Here is a 17297-nt window from a genome sequence, read left to right as displayed (position 1 = left end):
ACTAAGTAAAGTGAGTCAGACTTGAAGAAATATAGACTCTATGGTTTCCCTTATTAGTAATAATTAGTACATGTCTAGGATAGTCCTAGCAGAAGATCACAATAACTCAATAGCTATGTACCTATGAATACATAAGATGATGCTAAGAGAAAAGAACTCCAAGTTATGGAAATAAGTGGTTTATTAGTGTTGTCATTATGTTCAACATACAATGTGAAATTATGCCATTTTCTTTTGTCTTTCTTTCCCATGGTTTTACCCCTGATGTTACTGTAACTGATTTTGGTACCCTGGGTATTGTAGATACATTTATCGGAAGTAGGGAAGGGAAAGGGAACATCAAAATGGAGAGACAAAGGGTAAAAGGCAAACCAATGCAACAGCAATACTTACAAAACTACATGCTGTAAATCAACTGTACAACTTGGAGGGGTATGGGGAGCGGGTAAGGTGGGATAAAAATGAGGGAGGAGGTAACAAGTTTGATAAGAAATGTACTCACTACCTTACCTATGAAACTGTAACCCCTCTGTACATTACTTTGACAATAAATAAATCAATTTTAAAAGAAAAGAAAGCAATGAACGTGGGTTGACCATATACTTTTTAAAGAAACCATTCATTTTTATTTTGGAATCAGAGCATACTCAAATAGATTGACATTCAATATAGATAGCAATCTAGCTCAGAAACACATTCAATATATAGAATCTCAGCAGCCTATTAACAAAGTGCAGAAAACTTTTTGTTATGGTGATAAGAACTCCAGAAATGTTTGGATATTTTTAGTAAAGCTAGATAAAAGCTACTCTAGTCAGGAGATAGATCATCTTTAGGCTTCAAAAACTGGTTGTCATGAACCACAATGAAATATTAGTTTTGGCATTCTTTTATAAACATTTCACATAACTGTTATGTATAAAAATTTAACAATCAGGTAGAAAATAAAATGAGATTATGGGGGTTAATTTCTAGATTGAAAATGTGTTGTCTTGTTAATCAAGGGAGGATTCTTAAGCATATGAAATCAAATGGATTCCATATGTTGAGCTCAGCATTTTGCTGCATTTGCAGAATTTCAGGAGAAGACTGCTAGGACTTGAGGCCCCTATTACACCCAATAACTTATTTACTCAAATGGTGATTACCAAGATGAGGTAGGGTCTCTACCTTCTCTATAGGTAACTTAAGAGTGTCAGAAAGAGGTTATATTCTGTACATGGTAGAGATTCTTAACTGTGGACACTTCATATCAATTCTGGGTATATTCCAGGTGATGTACTTTTTGTGTGAGTATATTCTTGGGCATGCCTCAATCTATATACTTTTTCTGTTTTGGTAACTTTTACATAAAATCTTTATAGTTAATCATTCTGGTGAAGGGAAGGAATAAATTTGGCCTTCTCATATCTTTTTGGGAGTGGTGATAACAAAGTAATTCAAGAAGAAATAAATGCACATGTATATGTATAAATATGTATGTATATATGCATCAGCTTATCGCTGAGCTATACTCCTTCTTGAATTACTTTGTTATAACCACTCCCCAAAAGATATGATACATATCTACCCCTGTGTGCCACAAAGGGATTGGACAGCTCGGCCAGGCTGAGAGTCCACCAGCTAAAGGTGAATCAGAAATAAAATATTGTCTCTTATTGAAGACACTACCCTTTTCACAGAGGAGAGTGGAAAACTGCCAGAAGAGACAAAAACAGACAGGGAAGGGAAAGGAAGTGGGCCTTGTGGGGCAGTGGAGCCCATTGCTATCTGATGATAAGAGTGGATTCTTTTCTCTTCCCAACTCTGTGTTCAATAGCACATCGGTAGCTTGATTTTGGCCACAGTGAGATATTTACACCATGTAAATGAGCAAACGCTGTAAACTAGGGCTTTTCCCCTAGAGAGTCAGTTGTTACACCTATACCATTATGCTGTTGAAATAAATTCCAGCTTACTTTTCTGACTAAGAAAACAACAGGTTTTTCTCTGTCTATGCCCTAGATAAGAATTCAACTCTGTGATTTCTTGTCTGGAGGAAGGGTTTGATGGTGAGGAAGACAAGAGGTGGAAATGTCACAACGACACCCAGAGACATGGACACTTTGCAATGCATCCAGCCTTATGGCACCTACCTTCTATTCTTTGATGAGATACCTTAACTAGCAAAGGAAGGGAATCTCTCCTCCCTTTCTATCTTTTCATTCCCTATTAAGGAATGAACATTAGGCTTTGCTTTCTATATTTGCAAATTAAGATTAAAACCATATGTGTGTTTTTGGTGTTACTGCTTAGCTCCTAAGGTTTGCCTTGTACAGCAGTTGTATCTTATTTTACCATGACCAACATATTTGTTGTTGTCTAGTACATGTATATACTTCTGATAACAGTCCCTTGATTGCCCGATTCCCCTTCTCTCCACATTCTGGGTGGTTTGGCCTGCTTCTGGCTTCAGATGTAGAAAGTGCTCCAATTTGACTAGTGCCATAAGGAGGTACTCAAGAGTGGCATGTAGCTACCTAGTCAAGGGTTCCATAATGCATAGCCAGTTGCAAAAATGATTGAGAAACAGTCATAGACTCTTCTGTGCTGGGTATGAACCTGAGAGAATGTAAACCAGAAGCCAGAAAAGAAAAAGATTCCACTAACATAGCTGTAGTCCCTTGATAAAAAACAATGCTTATAGACTATGATAGTTTCAGATATGTGTATATGTGTATATATACACACATACATATATGAGTGAGAGAGAAAGAGAGAGGTTATAAAGTCTATACTATAGAAGGAGAACTGAAATCCGAAAGGGTTTGTGAGTATGGTTTCAGTTGAGAGAACTAGCAGTCTTTTCTAACAACTTGCCCAATATTATATGTTGATATTCTAAAAAAATAATCTATATGTCCTTATTATATTGTTTGTAGAATTTTACTAAAATAATTTATTCTAAAATATTTGCTTTACATTTGTATACAAATATATATTTTCCTAAAAATTAAAAGCAGAATTTATTTCAAGAATTTATTTCTCTAATGTCTCTTATTAGGTAGGAATATTCTTTTTTGGCTCATTCAGAGATTTGGCTGCTTTCACCCTCTGCAAGGCTCCTCCTTGAACAGGAAGCTTTTTAAGAGCAATATCTGTATCAGCCAGAGGGCCTCCTAGTAATCGGACAGGAGTACTTTCCGCTGTTACTACCGGACCAGAGGATACCTAAAAAAGCAAAAGTAAATAGCTAAGAATCTTTAAAAAGTCTCAGTGAGGGAAAGAAGACAGTCATCCTATAGAAATAACATGTTGAGGGCCTAAACTTCATAATAAGAAAAATATGTGGAGTAAAAGAATCTTACCGTTGTGTTAAGGCCTTTAATGACTGTTCGATGACATATTGCATTATGTGGTCTTTCACTGTATTTGGAAGATTCTATAGCCTTTTCTTGAAGCTTCTTTGCTTTCTGAGGATTACGTTAGAAAGGAAATAGCTGTTTTGAAAGCATTCACTCAGATATTACTAATTACATGTAAAGAATAAAGTTGCATTTCGATGATTCTTTTTGCTACTTTTTAGGCTGTCCTGGATTTGTCTGCATTTATGCATTTAGGCAAAGAAGATAGTCATTAGTGTTAAATTGGATCCTTTGGCAGTAAAGAGATATCAGGAACTTATAAAACTAATCTGGTGATTTCCTGAGGTAATAGTCACATGTGAGCAAAGAGTAAAGCAGGTCTTAAGGAAGTCAGATTTAGTTAACACATTAATTCAATAAAATGCTAAATTTATATCAAACCATGAATGTTTCAAAATAGGAGGCATACAAGTTCCTAGAACTGATTAATAACTTAGGCAAATTAGCAGGACACAAAATGAACCCACACAAATCAGTAGCCTTTCTGTTTATCAACAATATATAAGCAGAGAGGGAAATAAGGAAAACAACCCCATTCGCAGCAGCCTAAAAAAAAAGTGTCTGGGAATAAACCCAATACATTAGACAAAGGCCTAATATCAAGTTTATACAAAGAACTCAAAAAATGACCACTCCCATAAATGAATCACTAAGTTGTCATAGGAAATAAAGAGAGACTTATAAGAAGAAGTGGTAAGAATGGCAAAGAAACACATGAGGAAATGATCATTATCACTGTCCATAAAGGAAATACAAATCAAAACAACTCTTAAGATCCCATCTCACCCTAGTTAGATTAGCCAACATTTAGAATTTGAACAAAAAATGGTAGGGATGTGGGGGGAAAAGGAACCCTATTGCACTGTTTGTGGGAATGTAAATTAACACAACCAACCACTCTGGACAGCAGTTTGGTGATTCTTCAAAAAACTAAACATGGGTCTTCCCTACTACCTAGCCAAACCACAACTAGGCATCAACCTGAGCATCAAGAGCCAGGATATAATAAAGACACCTACACATCCATGTTCCGCACTATTCACAAGGGCCAAGATATGGAAATAGCCCAGATGCCCCACAATAAATGAGTGGATCTAAAAAATGTGGTACCTATACACATGGAATTTTACACATCCAGTAGAAAGAGTAAAATGTGCCATTTGCAGTGAAATGGATGGAACTAGACCAAATCATGTTAAGTGAGGTAAGCCAAGGTCAGAGAGACAAATGGCTCGTATTCTCTCTGATATGCAGAAATTACACTTAAAAGACACTGAGATATGATAAGTTTTTCAGGACTCTAGGCAATCATACACAATGAGACCAAAGGAGGATATTCTTAGGAGATGAACAGTAAAGTGCTTATGGGCATCTGATCATATAAAATAATATTTATGGACATGAACTCCAGAAAATGGATACAAGAGTTGTTTTTTTTTAATCTTTGCTGATGTCTTTGTTTCCTTTTCATCCTGTTTGTTCCTTTATCTGTCTTTGGGAGGGTTAGAGAGACACAGAAGTGGAAAGACCTTTCTTACAGAAATGAAAGAGTTGAGGAAGAAGATTCAAAGTGAAAAGTAGTGCACATTCCTGCTCATACAAAATGGAAAGCAGTGCACATTCCTGGCTACCATCTTCCTTTACTTGGACATGAACAACAACACCCTTACACTTCCTCTGTCTTCCCAAACCAAATGCAAAGTATCCTCTCCTGTGACTGTGAAAATGCAGTTTGGCTTACCTAAATTGCACATGAGGATCTAATGTGTATCTTCCACAGAAAAGCCATCAGAAAATAGTAAATAGATACTTCTTTTGAAAAAACATCTGTTCTGAAGAGCTGGCTATTTATAATAACTTTTAAATCTTACCTTTAGTGTTTTAATATTAGATGTCCTAGCCAAGAAGTTTTCCCATGATTTATTAGCCAGTTCTCTTTGCTTGTATGTACCTTGTATCTGAAATAGAAAGATAATCAAGGGTTATAATATTGATAAAAGAATACTAAGTGGCTGGGAGAAGTTACTTTTCTAAGATAAATTTTAGGTTTGATTATAAAAAAGGATTAAGTATTCACACAACTTAATTTTTTAAAATCTCATTAAATGGCTGAAATTTATTTTCTCATAAAAATAATGTAAAACTGATATATATGTGTATATATACATACATATATATGTATGTGTGTTTTATTTTTGCTGGTGGCCTGGGCACTGTCCCTGAGCTTTTGAGCTTAAGGCTAGTGCTCTAACACTTGAGCCACAGCTTTACTTCTGACTCTTTTTGTAGTGTTTTGGAGATAAGAATCGCATGGACTTTCCTGCCTGGGCTGGCTTCAAATTGCAATCCTAGGATCTCAGACTCTTGAGTAGCTAGGATTACAAGTATGAGATACCAGTGCCCTGCTATTTAATAATAACTGCTATTTTAATAATAACTCTCAGCAAGACTGATTGCTTTACATGATTATCATATATGAAGGTATTACAAGCCAAAGTAAACTAAATATATAATTTAACAGTAAATTTACAGGAAAAAATAAAGAGATTCCCTGCTAGCCACTGACAATTAGTTTAGACAAAATTTTATTGGTAGAACTACTAATTAATGTCTGCATCATAGCAGGCACTTTTGTCAATTTCAAATTTGTCATTTTAGTAGTCTAGAGAAGTGACTGATGAACTGCAAAATGTATTCTCAACAGGTTACCTATTATAATCAACATCATTTAGTTACTATGTCAAACATCCTGGCACTCAAAAGCACTAACGGTAAAAAGCAGTATAAGGTGCACTTCAAGACAAACCATAGGTTAAATGACAGGATTTACACACACACAAAATGTGTTGTAAGAGTGCAGGTATGGCTCAAGTAGTAGAGTACCAGCTATGAGCATAAAAGTCTTTAGGAAGTAAAACTTTCATATAACTAAGAGTATAAGATGGAGAGGAATCCATAGGTGGACACATTGTTCCTACTAGGCTGAAGATATAGATATTTATAGTCTATGTGAAAAGATCAGGCATACTTTGGAAATCACCAAAAGGAGTGTAAAGTACTTAATTGTATTCATAAAAGATCACAAAGCAGAAGTGAAGAATCTATATCACCATATCTATGGGCAAGTTCAAATTAAGAGACCATTTAGCTTCTCAAAAACAAATGATACATTCACTTTCCTGCTCCTGTACCTTTAGGCAAACAACTGATATGCTCCTGATAGGCCTTTACAGATTAGATAAAGTCAGAGACCAGTTTTTCTCTGATTTGTAGTTTGGCACTGAGATGAGGATAAATTTGACTACTTGTTGCAAACTAGTAAGAATGAGAAAATAGGGCTAACTTTCACTCTCATGAAGTTATGATGCAGATTCAAATAAATGGTCATACAGAATTAGTTATACATATACATTTAAATAGGCTATAGTTTTTGGAACCTTGTTGAACATTTCAGAAAATGGAAGTGATTTGCGTTCTCTTTACCTGTTAAAATGACTATAGAAATATAACAATAATAATGATGATGCCATAACAGTACTGTACATATAAATTATATCTTAAATTCTTAGCTTCATGGTTTCTTTTAAAACTTCCAGAAGACACTGACAGTAAGTATTAAACAAAATAACTTCAGCCTGAGATATTCACAAGTAAGGAAAATATGTCCTATATATTACAGTTTGAAATTAGTATCCTGTGCTTCAAAGAATTAATGGTTTCTGCAACTTACTTTTGAATATACTTTTTGTTCATTTTGCATATCTTGACGTGCTTGGCTTTCAATCATTTCACTTTGCAAAGAAACGACCATCTTTCCAATATTGTGTGATGCTGTTGTAATAGATTCCAAAATTGTTCTATCTGAAGTGACTGGTATTAACTTTTCCATTTTTATTTCTTCATATATTTCATTCCATATTTCTCCAACCTATTTAACAGAGTTTTACAAAATTAAATTAACCAAAAATAGTTGATACAATTAGGTCTTCTCCTTTAAGCGGGTGGTCATTTCTGTTAACATTCAAGCTTTTTAATTAAATATTGAAAGGTAGGTAAATTGGGAATAACTTAGGCACTAATCACACTTGAGTATTCAGAAGTTATTTATCAAGTGTTTAATTTACACCTTTAATCAGAGGCTGCAATCTGGAGATCATGGTTTGTCAGCACAGGAAGAAATTCTGTGAGACTCTATCTGCAGTTAACAAATTAAAAAAAAAAAAAAAAGCTGGGCCTGAGGTGTGGCTCACATGCTGGAATGGCAGCTGGGAGCATAAATGCTGAGTAAGGGTGTCAGGCCCTGAGTTCAAGCCCTGGAACTGGCACCAAAAGAAAAAGAGTCGATTACAAAATGTTTTTCAGTGATTCAATGTGTTCATTTATAGGGCACTATCACCTATGCCTAGTTCCCTGCCATACTCCATGCCCTCAATATTATAGTTGCTTTGTTTAGTTAGTTACCACTAGTCTAGGCTAGTCTCAGTTTTTAAACTAGTGCTGCTTTTCCTTCCTAAATCCCCATTGAAGGCTAGGTCAAGCTAAACTGGTAGGAGAATGCACATAAGGATTCCTGGTACCCCATTCAGGTGACTCAGAGAAATAGGGCACTGGCCCTCCCCTAGCAAAGACAAATCACAATTGAATTTTAACTTGTTAGCTCTATGGTTCCATCTGCCAATAGCTTCACTCATAGTCTGATATGAATGTGTTAGAGTATTTAAAACTAGAAAAGTATTTATGCAGCTAACAATTTGATAACTTATAGTTGTCATTAGAAAATAGGGGCTTATTTATTTATAATGCTAAAATAATGGTACTAATGTTAGTAGAAAGAGGGTATTTACTGAAGATTTTCTTAGAACTCCAAAAGCATTTAGTTACTGATAAAAATATAGACTGTAATCAACTTTATTTCTTTTAACTGAATTTGGTGAAATGATTAATAATATATTGATAAAAATAATATATAAGCGGCCTTTTATAAGTTATATATTTTATTTTAACTCCTGATGTTCTCCAAAGAAAAGAAATTATATGGTAAGTTCCTATTAGGTTCCTGAACAGCTCTATGTCAGGAATATTATCTTCTTTCATAAATTCATACTTGGATGACATCTTATTCCATGAAAAATACCAAGTTAATGTTTTTAGCTTCCGAGATGAGGCGAGATTGGGCGTGTTCAGGATGGTATGACCGCAGACCAAGTTAATGTTTTTAAACAGCATTGGATATAAAGCAAAATAAAACTACACATGAAAAAGCATATGTACACAGTTATGATTCTATATTTTAATTCTCTATTTTCTGCCATAATATATTTTAATAGTAAAGTTATTAAAATTACACTTACTTTAAAATCAAGGTATCTGTGTATGATACAGAGGGTGACAAAATCTTCAGCAGATAGACCAGGTAAATTTTCAAAATCTAAACCAAGTTTATAAGGAGAAAATCACTTTGGTTCCAAGAAGTACATATTTATCATAAAAATAAATGTAAACATTTACTTCTGATATAATCCTAATTTATGAAAACTTTCTGTGAAAGTCAGATCCTCCTATAACAAAAAACTTGTGCCAGATCATCCTTATCTATAGCCCTTAGAAGATAAATCATCCTTTTCATGTTGTGGTTAAAGACCTTTCTTAGAAGCCCAAGTTTAACACAGACCTTTTTCCTTAATGAAAGCAAAGACTTAAAAAAAATCCAACCCAAACCAAAACAAAATAAAAGACTCAGGTGATTCAGAATGCTAATGTTTAACCCTAAACATCTGAACTATGTCTTGAGTCCTGGCTTCACACTGGAAACTTTTTTAAATTGCTGCTTGTATATTGGGAGACAATGCATTTGTTTGCAAACAGGGAGGTTGATTCATGGAGAAATGGACTCCAAAGTAACACCAGTGTGCGGTAACGCTCAGAAACACAGGGGATCAGAGGTAGCATCTTACCTAGTTTGCTCAAAACAGCATAAATTTTTGCTCTGATATTCTCAGCAACATCCATAACTGCAATGGATGGGCAGTTAGCAGGCAGTGGCATGATTCTTTGCTCTTCTTGAAAACTAGTAAATAGAGGGTTCTTTGTATCTAATCATTAGATAGCATGAAAATATAGAAGGGTCAGATAGAAATGAAAGTAAGTAAATACTTAATCCTCACATTTGGGTCTATGTATAAACTGTATTACAACATTACAATAGGAAAACAGTGCCATCTATCTACATCTATCTATCTATCTATCTATCTATCTATCTATCTATCTATCTATCTCTATCCATCTGTCTATCTAGTGATATATATATATATATACATATATTCACATATATACATATATTTTTTTACCTTTCTCCTCTTAACTTTTCCCCTCACTTTTTTTTTGCCTTGGTAGATAAAGAGGCTTGTTCATGCTAGGCAAACCCTCTAATACTGAGCTACATTTACAGCCATGTTTTGTTGAACACATAAACAGAAATTCTCCTTCATACTCTGTGGCAACACGTATAGCTTTAATTTATATTACTTGCATAAATATGAAAAAATTACAAAATTATTCATTGGATGTGGAATTTTTTGCAAACAGCTTCTAAAATTTTGAGATCCAGAAAGAAAATGTCAGATTAACAATGTCACCTCCTTCAATTTTGTTTTCAGTAGTACACTACAAATATAAAAGCTACTTTATGATGATATTCATCAAAATTCAGAGTAAAAGCAGATTGAAGATAGTTATCACCAGAAAGTAGATCACAATAAGAATTTGTTTTTAAATGTGATAGGAAAGTTTATTAGAAAAGACATATGGCAAAGAAAAGGAGCACATGACATAGATATGCCACGGGAAGCAGCATTACAGCTCATTCCAGCCGTCTTGGGATGTCTTCCACACTAAGAATCTTGAAGGGGGGCTGGGAATATGGCCTAGTGGGAAAGTGCTCGTCTCGTATACATGAAGCCCTGGGTTCGATTCCTCAGCACCACATATATAGGAAAAGCCAGAAGTGGCACTGTGCCTCAAGTGGCAGAGTGCTAGCCTTGAGCAAAAAGAAGCCAGGGACAGTGCTCAGGCCCTGAGTTTATTAAGCCCCAGAACTGGCAAAAAAACAAAACCAAACAACAAGAATCTTGAAGGCTTCATGAAATGTAATGTAGTATTATGAAAATTGTAAGAGAACAATACATTCTGACACTAAGCCTCAGTAAAGTTAGGTAATAAAAACTATGAACACTTGATTTTATTAGCAAACAATATATTCTTTCATGTAAAAAGTAAGTTACATAAACACTTATTAATGATATATTGTAAAAATTGCTTCCAAGCAGTTTGTTTACATTCCCAAACTTTATTGGTAGACAAATGTTCCTGAATGCACTTTTAAAAGCAGGACATCTAATTAAATTTCCTTATAAAGTATTATTAGTTTTTGAGGTAAAGAATGAAGTCAGGCTGGGGATATGACCTAGTGGCAAGAGTGCTTGTCTCGTATACATGAGGCCCTGGGTTCAATTCCCCAGCACCACATATATAGAAAATGGCCAGAAGTGGCGCTGTGGCTCAAGGGGCAGAGTGCTAGCCTTGAGCAAAAAGAAGCCAGGGACAGTGCTCAGGCCCTGAGTCCAAGCCCCAGGACTGGCCCCCCCCCCAAAAAAAAAGAATGAAGTCAAACACAACTTTTGGGGACATTCTACAACAATATAAATGTGCTATCAAGTTGCTTCCAATTATTGACACAAAGTGTTGGTAAGTTCTTTAAGCACTTGTGAAAGAATTTTAGAAAGTGAGGAAAGGGCTGGGAATATGGCTTAGTGTTAGAATGCTTGCCTAGCATACATGAAGCCCTGGGTTTGATTCCTCAGTATCACATAAACAGAAAAAGCCAGAGATGGCGCTGTGGCTCAAGTGATAAAGGCCTAACCTAGAGCATAGAGAGGCTCAGGGATAGAGTCCAGACCCTGAGTTCAAGCCCCAGGACCACCAAAAAAAAAAATCGGTGGGCGCTGGGAATATGGCCTAGTGGTAAAGTGCTTGCCTCATATACATGAAGCCCTGGGTTCAATTCCGCAGCACCATATACATAGAAAAAGCCAGACGTGGCACTGTGGCTCAAGTGGTACAGTGCTAGCCTGGAGAAAATGAAGCCAGGGACAGTGCTCAGGTAGAGTTCAAGCCCCAGGTATGGCAAAAAACAAAAACAAACAAGCAAACAAAAAGAAAGACAAGAAAGTGGGGCAAAAGTCTTTGCATATTTTTAAATTTAAAAATAATTGTTATTGTAAAGGTGATGTACGGAGAGGTTAGTTATGTAAGTCAGGTAAAAGTACATTTCTTTATGGACAATGTCACCCCTTCCCTTGCTCTCTCCTAGTTTTTCCCTTGCATCCCCACCCACAAGTTGTATAGTTCTTTTTCCACATAGTGTCTAGTATCACTGCTGCATTTGTTTACCCTTTGTCTCACCATTTCTATGTCTCCTCTTACACTCCAAAAGACAGATAAACCAACAAACAAGGCAAAAAGAAAGGAAAACAAAAAAAACCCCTGTATCCATGTCCTGGAGTTTATTTTGTTAAATATTATTTTTTATTAACTATTTTTGGTTGGTTGTGGGTCTTGATGCTGTCCCTGAGCTCTTTTTGCTCAAGGATAGTGTTCTACCACTTTGAACCACAGTTTCACTTCCAGTTTTTGAGTGGTTAACTGTAGATGAGGGTCTTACAGGCTGATAAGAGTCTTCTGCCCAGGTTGGTTTTGCACTGTAATCCTCAGAGTCAGCATCCTGAGTAGCTAGGATTACAGGCATGAGCCACTGGTGCCTGACTGATAATTATTATTTTATATGATAAGATACACTTAGGCATATGGCTTTGTGTTCCTCATATTTTCAGATTCCCTTTAATGATCTCTTTCTTTAAAAAAGGCATCTAACAATTATGAATACACTTACCAACAATCTTCCCATTTTTGTCTCGTTTTACTCCTAGTTCTTTCTCTTCCTTTCTCCACAATTTAATTAAAAGACTAGCCGCTGTCTGATCCTTCTTGCCTCTCCAGGCATTGACATGAGCCACAGTTTTGGGATTATCACAAAATTCAACCATTATTCCAAGTATTAGGTTACAGAATTTCTTTTGGTTCAACTTCAGCAAGAAAACAGAAAATGAAGAGTTATAATAAATATTAAGAATGGTTATCTTTCTAAAAAAGAGAGATATGCATAAGTTTTTCCATGTGAAATACTTTTGAAGTTATTCTAGTCTATTGTCAATAAGTAGAATAAGGCAAAGAAACATGTAACCTTTCTGAATTTAAAGGATGTTTCCTTTTATAAGAGGTTTTATTATCTGCAAAGTTTTTTTTTCTCTTTTTGTGCCAGTTCTTGGATATGAACTCAGGGCCTAGGTGCTGTCCCGAGTTTTTGTGCTGAAGGCTAACACTCTACTACTTGAGCTATAGCTCTACTTTTGGCCTTTTGGTGATTAACTGAAGATAAGAATCTCATGGACTTTCCTGTCCAGGCTGGTACTGAACTACAATCCTTGGATCTAGGGCTCCTAAGTAGCTATGATTACAGGTGTGAACCACCAGCTCAGTTTTATGAGGCTGCCTGACATACAATAAGCTCTGAATAATATTTAACTATTGCTAGAAATTATTATGGTAATTCTGGATAAATATTTTAGCAGAACTATATAAAGTAGACCCCCCAATGAAGAGATCTTTTAAAAAATTATTGTATTTTCAGGAGAGACAAATGTCAAACGTTGAAATTAAGCTGGGCACTGGTGGCTCATACCTGTGATCCTATCTACTCAGAAGGCTGAGATCTGAGAATCGCAGTTAGAACCTGCATTGGGCAGGAAGGTCCATGAGACTCTTATCTCCAATAAATAACAACAAAAAAAAAGCCGGAAGTGGTGCTGTGGCTCAAGTGGTAGAGCACTAGCCTTGGGTACAAAGTGGCTCAGGGACAATGCCTAGGCCCTGAATTCAAGCCCCAGGACTGGCAAAACCCAAAAACAAAAGGTTGAAATTAATATCAAAATTAGTTTAGTTATAATTGTAATTAGTTTATTGGATTTATCCACAAAATAGTAACAACAATAATGCAATAGCAAAAGCATAGCAATATGTACCTAGTACATATTAGGTATCATTTTAACAAATGTCTATATGTACATACACATACACATGCACACCCGAGTGCATATGTACACCTATGTGAATATGTATGTGTGCACAGGCACACATGCAGTGTCACTCATTTAATCCTTCCAATGGTGTGATGAGTTACATACTGTCATTATCCCTGATGGATAGATGAAAACTAGTAATTTAGCTGTTTTCTTTCAGAAACACAAATAATGACATTTGTGAAAGTAGACATATTATTCTGTAAATAAAATAAAGAATGATGGCAATCATAGACAGTGACATAGCTAGAACTTTGCATGAGAATCTCTCTCAACATTTTACTATAAACCATGTTTTCCCCCATATCATGTTGCCTATGGGACCCACTTAGAACTGAGGTTTATATTTTTCACAACTGCTAATGGTGACAGTCTTTACAGAAGGCCTTATAGTATGCTGGCTCCAGCTCATCCTGCAAAATAAAACAGTGGTCAAGGCACACCAGGCCTCTTCATACTGCCTCCAACCACACACAATTCTTTAATAATGCTTACTTTTGTCTAATGTGGACAATAACTTTTCATACTGGAGGGAAGGTTGTAAGTTATTAACTGTGACTGGTTTCTCTTATAGATTAGTTCATTACAAACTATTGGCAAGTTGATGGAATACAGAGAATAAACCCAAATCTCTGTCTGTGTGTATTTTGAAACACTGACCTAAGTACACTTGATTTCTTAACTGGACGAGTTTTTAGAAACTTTATTATATTTGTGCTTTCTGAGACTCCAGGGAGATTTGGATTAAAAGAATACATTTGAGCAGAATGTAGGGGCACAATTCATTCACAAACATGGGTACTGTAGTACTTAGTTTGCCAAGGTTAAGACAGATTTATATATCTTTTGTCTTAAACTTGTTGTAACCATACTTACTGACAATACATCCAAAAGGAGAAAAATGCCTTCCTTTTCAAGAAAATAATCCTCTGAGGGGTAACATCCCAGAATGCAGCACCTTAAATTGAAGGAAAGTTACTTGTTCACTATTAAATTCATTTTGTAGAGCTTTCTGTCTATCCAAACATTCTCAAGGAATACTTTTGTTAGTAACTGACTTAAGTAACTAATGACTCTTACTGACATACAGAACTTTGGAGAAACTTTACTAATGTAGTTTAGTTTCAACTATTCTTAACAAATACCAGTTAATTCTTCCTTGGTGCCTGGTTCTTTTCCATAAGTGTACCACTCAGCTGTGCTTTCATGCCATTACTTATTCTTAAAGATCTTCTCTGTTTTCTTTTTTTTTTTGGCCAGTCCTGGGCCTTGGACTCAGGGCCTGAGCACTGTCCCTGGCTTCTTCCTGCTCAAGGCTAGCACTCTGCCACTTGAGCCACAGCGCCACTTCTGGCCGTTTTCTGTATATGTGGTGCTGGGGAATCGAACCTAGGGCCTCGTGTATCCGAGGCAGGCACTCTTGCCACTAGGCTATATCCCCAGCCCTTCTCTGTTTTCTTGAAGAACTAATTTTACAAAGTTTATCTGCTTGTTATCTCTCAGTGTTGGCATACCTCAAATATTTGACAATTATGGATTACATGTTGTATTTGCAGTTGAGATTATTGGCTGACGAGCCTACTGTTTAACACTGTGCAGAGCATGTAGGAGTGGAGGACTGAAGTTGCTGTCATGACTATTTTTATTGTTTTCTCCAATGTGCATAGAGCTGGAAAAGCTATTTGCTGGTGGACACACATACCTGTTCCTTTCAGAAAAGTAGGCTCATCTTTTGGGGCAAATATAGTTCTCTTTTGAAAACAAGATGCCTTGTTTCATGACCATGTTTGATGGGGTTTGATATGGAGGGTAGAACTGGGCACTCAAAAATTCAAGAACTTTGTTCTGCCAACTCATATGGTTCTAGTTTTTACTACCTTTAGGTGACTAGGCATATAATGTACAAAGGTGTTCCTGGATGATATAACCAGCTGAATTAGTGAATAAAGCTGCTGGCTCAACTTACAGTCAATTGAAGATCTGAACAGAAAACTTTGCTTGACTGCTGAACCAGGATGCAAACCTTCAGACTCAAACTGAAAAACTGGCTCCCCTTGGTCTCAAGCCTACCAGTTTTCAGAGTAGAGCTCAGACTATTGGCTTTCCTAGTCCTCAGACTTTCAGTCATAGAGAGGAACCACATCACTAGCTCTCCTAGGTGTCTATCTTGTTGGGTTCCCCCCCTTAATTTGGGACCTTTCAGTATTTATAACTGTTTGAGCCAATTCCTTAAATAAATATTTCCATATAATTTCTATTGATTCTTGTTCTGAAAAATCTGGAGATTTTTTTTACATTGTTTAAATTCAAATTCCTTGACAGAGTAGAAAAAGTTGCAAAACTTACTCTACCAGGTATCCAGACTCAGTAAAAAGATGTAATTAATTATTAACACAACTCAATATGGAAAAGTCTAGACATTGGTTACTAATCTCATCAGTAAATGAGCAGAAAGCCTAGGAACAGAGGCAAACTATAAGAGCACACTTTATGAGGAACGGTGGATGCTGTGTTGTCCCCAGACCAGGTCAAAATGCCATGGGTTTAAAATCACACACACACACACACACACACACACACACACACACACACACACACACACAGGATTTGGTTTACATGCAAGTATGCCTTTTCTATTTGAATAATAAACAAGATTATCTTCAAAGAACAAGGATGTCACTTTAGGACAAGGGTGTCACTTTAGATTATCTACGAACAAAACACAGAGAAAGTTTGTTTGGCAAAGTTTTGAGGGACAAAATATTGATGCACATACTGGAAGAATAAATTTTCTTCAACCGTGCTTCTATTGAACTCAATTACAATAATACTTACCAAATGCTGTCCAATGTACTAAAAAAAAGTACATTATAGCCTAAGCCACTCTGTAACTTCTTGGGGTCAGTTTTCATTACATGGAGAATTAAATCCACTCCTTCAGTTCCAAAAATTTCCTGTTTAAATGATTTGTTTAAAATTATTTCTCAAAACAAATATGTAATATCTTATTTCCCCACTTCATCCTATTCCATAAAACCATTTTTATGAGAAACTATTAGTGACAATGTAGGGAAAACTGCATTTGTAACTTGTTTTCAGGAATTTAAGACAAAATTTTAGACAAAGTTTTATAGAGTGAATCATTTTAAGAGAAGGCATTAATCAACACATTTACTGAATGTCTCTTCAAAATTTAGGTTTCTATTTCTCTCTTAAAAAATAATTGTGAATCTTGCCATTTGTACTTTTCCATGTTATAACAAAAACAGTATAGAATTACATCAGATGGCTACAGACATTAACTATTATCATAGATGATAATGCTCTCAGGAGAGAGTAGAGGTTTAACGGTAGTTGTACCTTTAATAATATGTATTACCATTTAGTATTTTCCCTTGACCAGAGTGGTCTTTCTTATTGCCTTGTCTCTTCTGGATCCTAGCAAGCAAGCTTATGACTGTATTTCTAGAAGAGCAGACACAGGATAAAAAAGGACAAGAAATGGTAACAAGGCTGGGAGCTACCTGGACATGCATTATTCTTGTTGCCTTTACCCTAAATCCATCTATCTAACCATTGTGACTTTCCCCTCCCTCCCTCCTTCCCTACCTCCCTCCCTCCTTCCCTCCCTACCTCCCTGCCTGCCTGCCTTCCTTTTCTCTCCTTCCATCCCTCCCTCCCTCCCTCCCTTACTTTCTCC

General features: G+C 36.0%; 1 protein-coding gene across 4 annotated transcripts in view; it reads right to left on the bottom strand.

The window, feature by feature from the left end:
- Nucleotides 1–696: 696 nt before the first annotated feature.
- Nucleotides 697–17297, bottom strand: part of Cfap69 (cilia and flagella associated protein 69) — a 49735-nt gene continuing 33134 nt past the window's right edge. For 3 of the 4 annotated variants that reach the window (XM_048339973.1, XM_048339975.1, XM_048339974.1), the window contains exons 15-23: nt 16433–16551; nt 14474–14555; nt 12352–12544; nt 9359–9496; nt 8756–8832; nt 7135–7332; nt 5276–5362; nt 3348–3452; nt 697–3210 (exon numbers count right to left, since the gene is read on the bottom strand). In XM_048339973.1, the coding sequence (XP_048195930.1) occupies nt 3040–3210; nt 3348–3452; nt 5276–5362; nt 7135–7332; nt 8756–8832; nt 9359–9496; nt 12352–12544; nt 14474–14555; nt 16433–16551 (1170 nt within the window). In that variant the 3' untranslated portion in view covers nt 697–3039. The remainder of the gene's footprint in view (nt 3211–3347; nt 3453–5275; nt 5363–7134; nt 7333–8755; nt 8833–9358; nt 9497–12351; nt 12545–14473; nt 14556–16432; nt 16552–17297) is intronic. The other variant, XM_048339976.1, reaches the window with a different exon arrangement.

This window comes from Perognathus longimembris, chromosome 2 (genome assembly GCF_023159225.1).
Source record: "Perognathus longimembris pacificus isolate PPM17 chromosome 2, ASM2315922v1, whole genome shotgun sequence".
Taxonomy (NCBI): Eukaryota; Metazoa; Chordata; class Mammalia; order Rodentia; family Heteromyidae; genus Perognathus; species Perognathus longimembris.
This window is presented reverse-complemented; position numbering and strand designations above follow the sequence as displayed.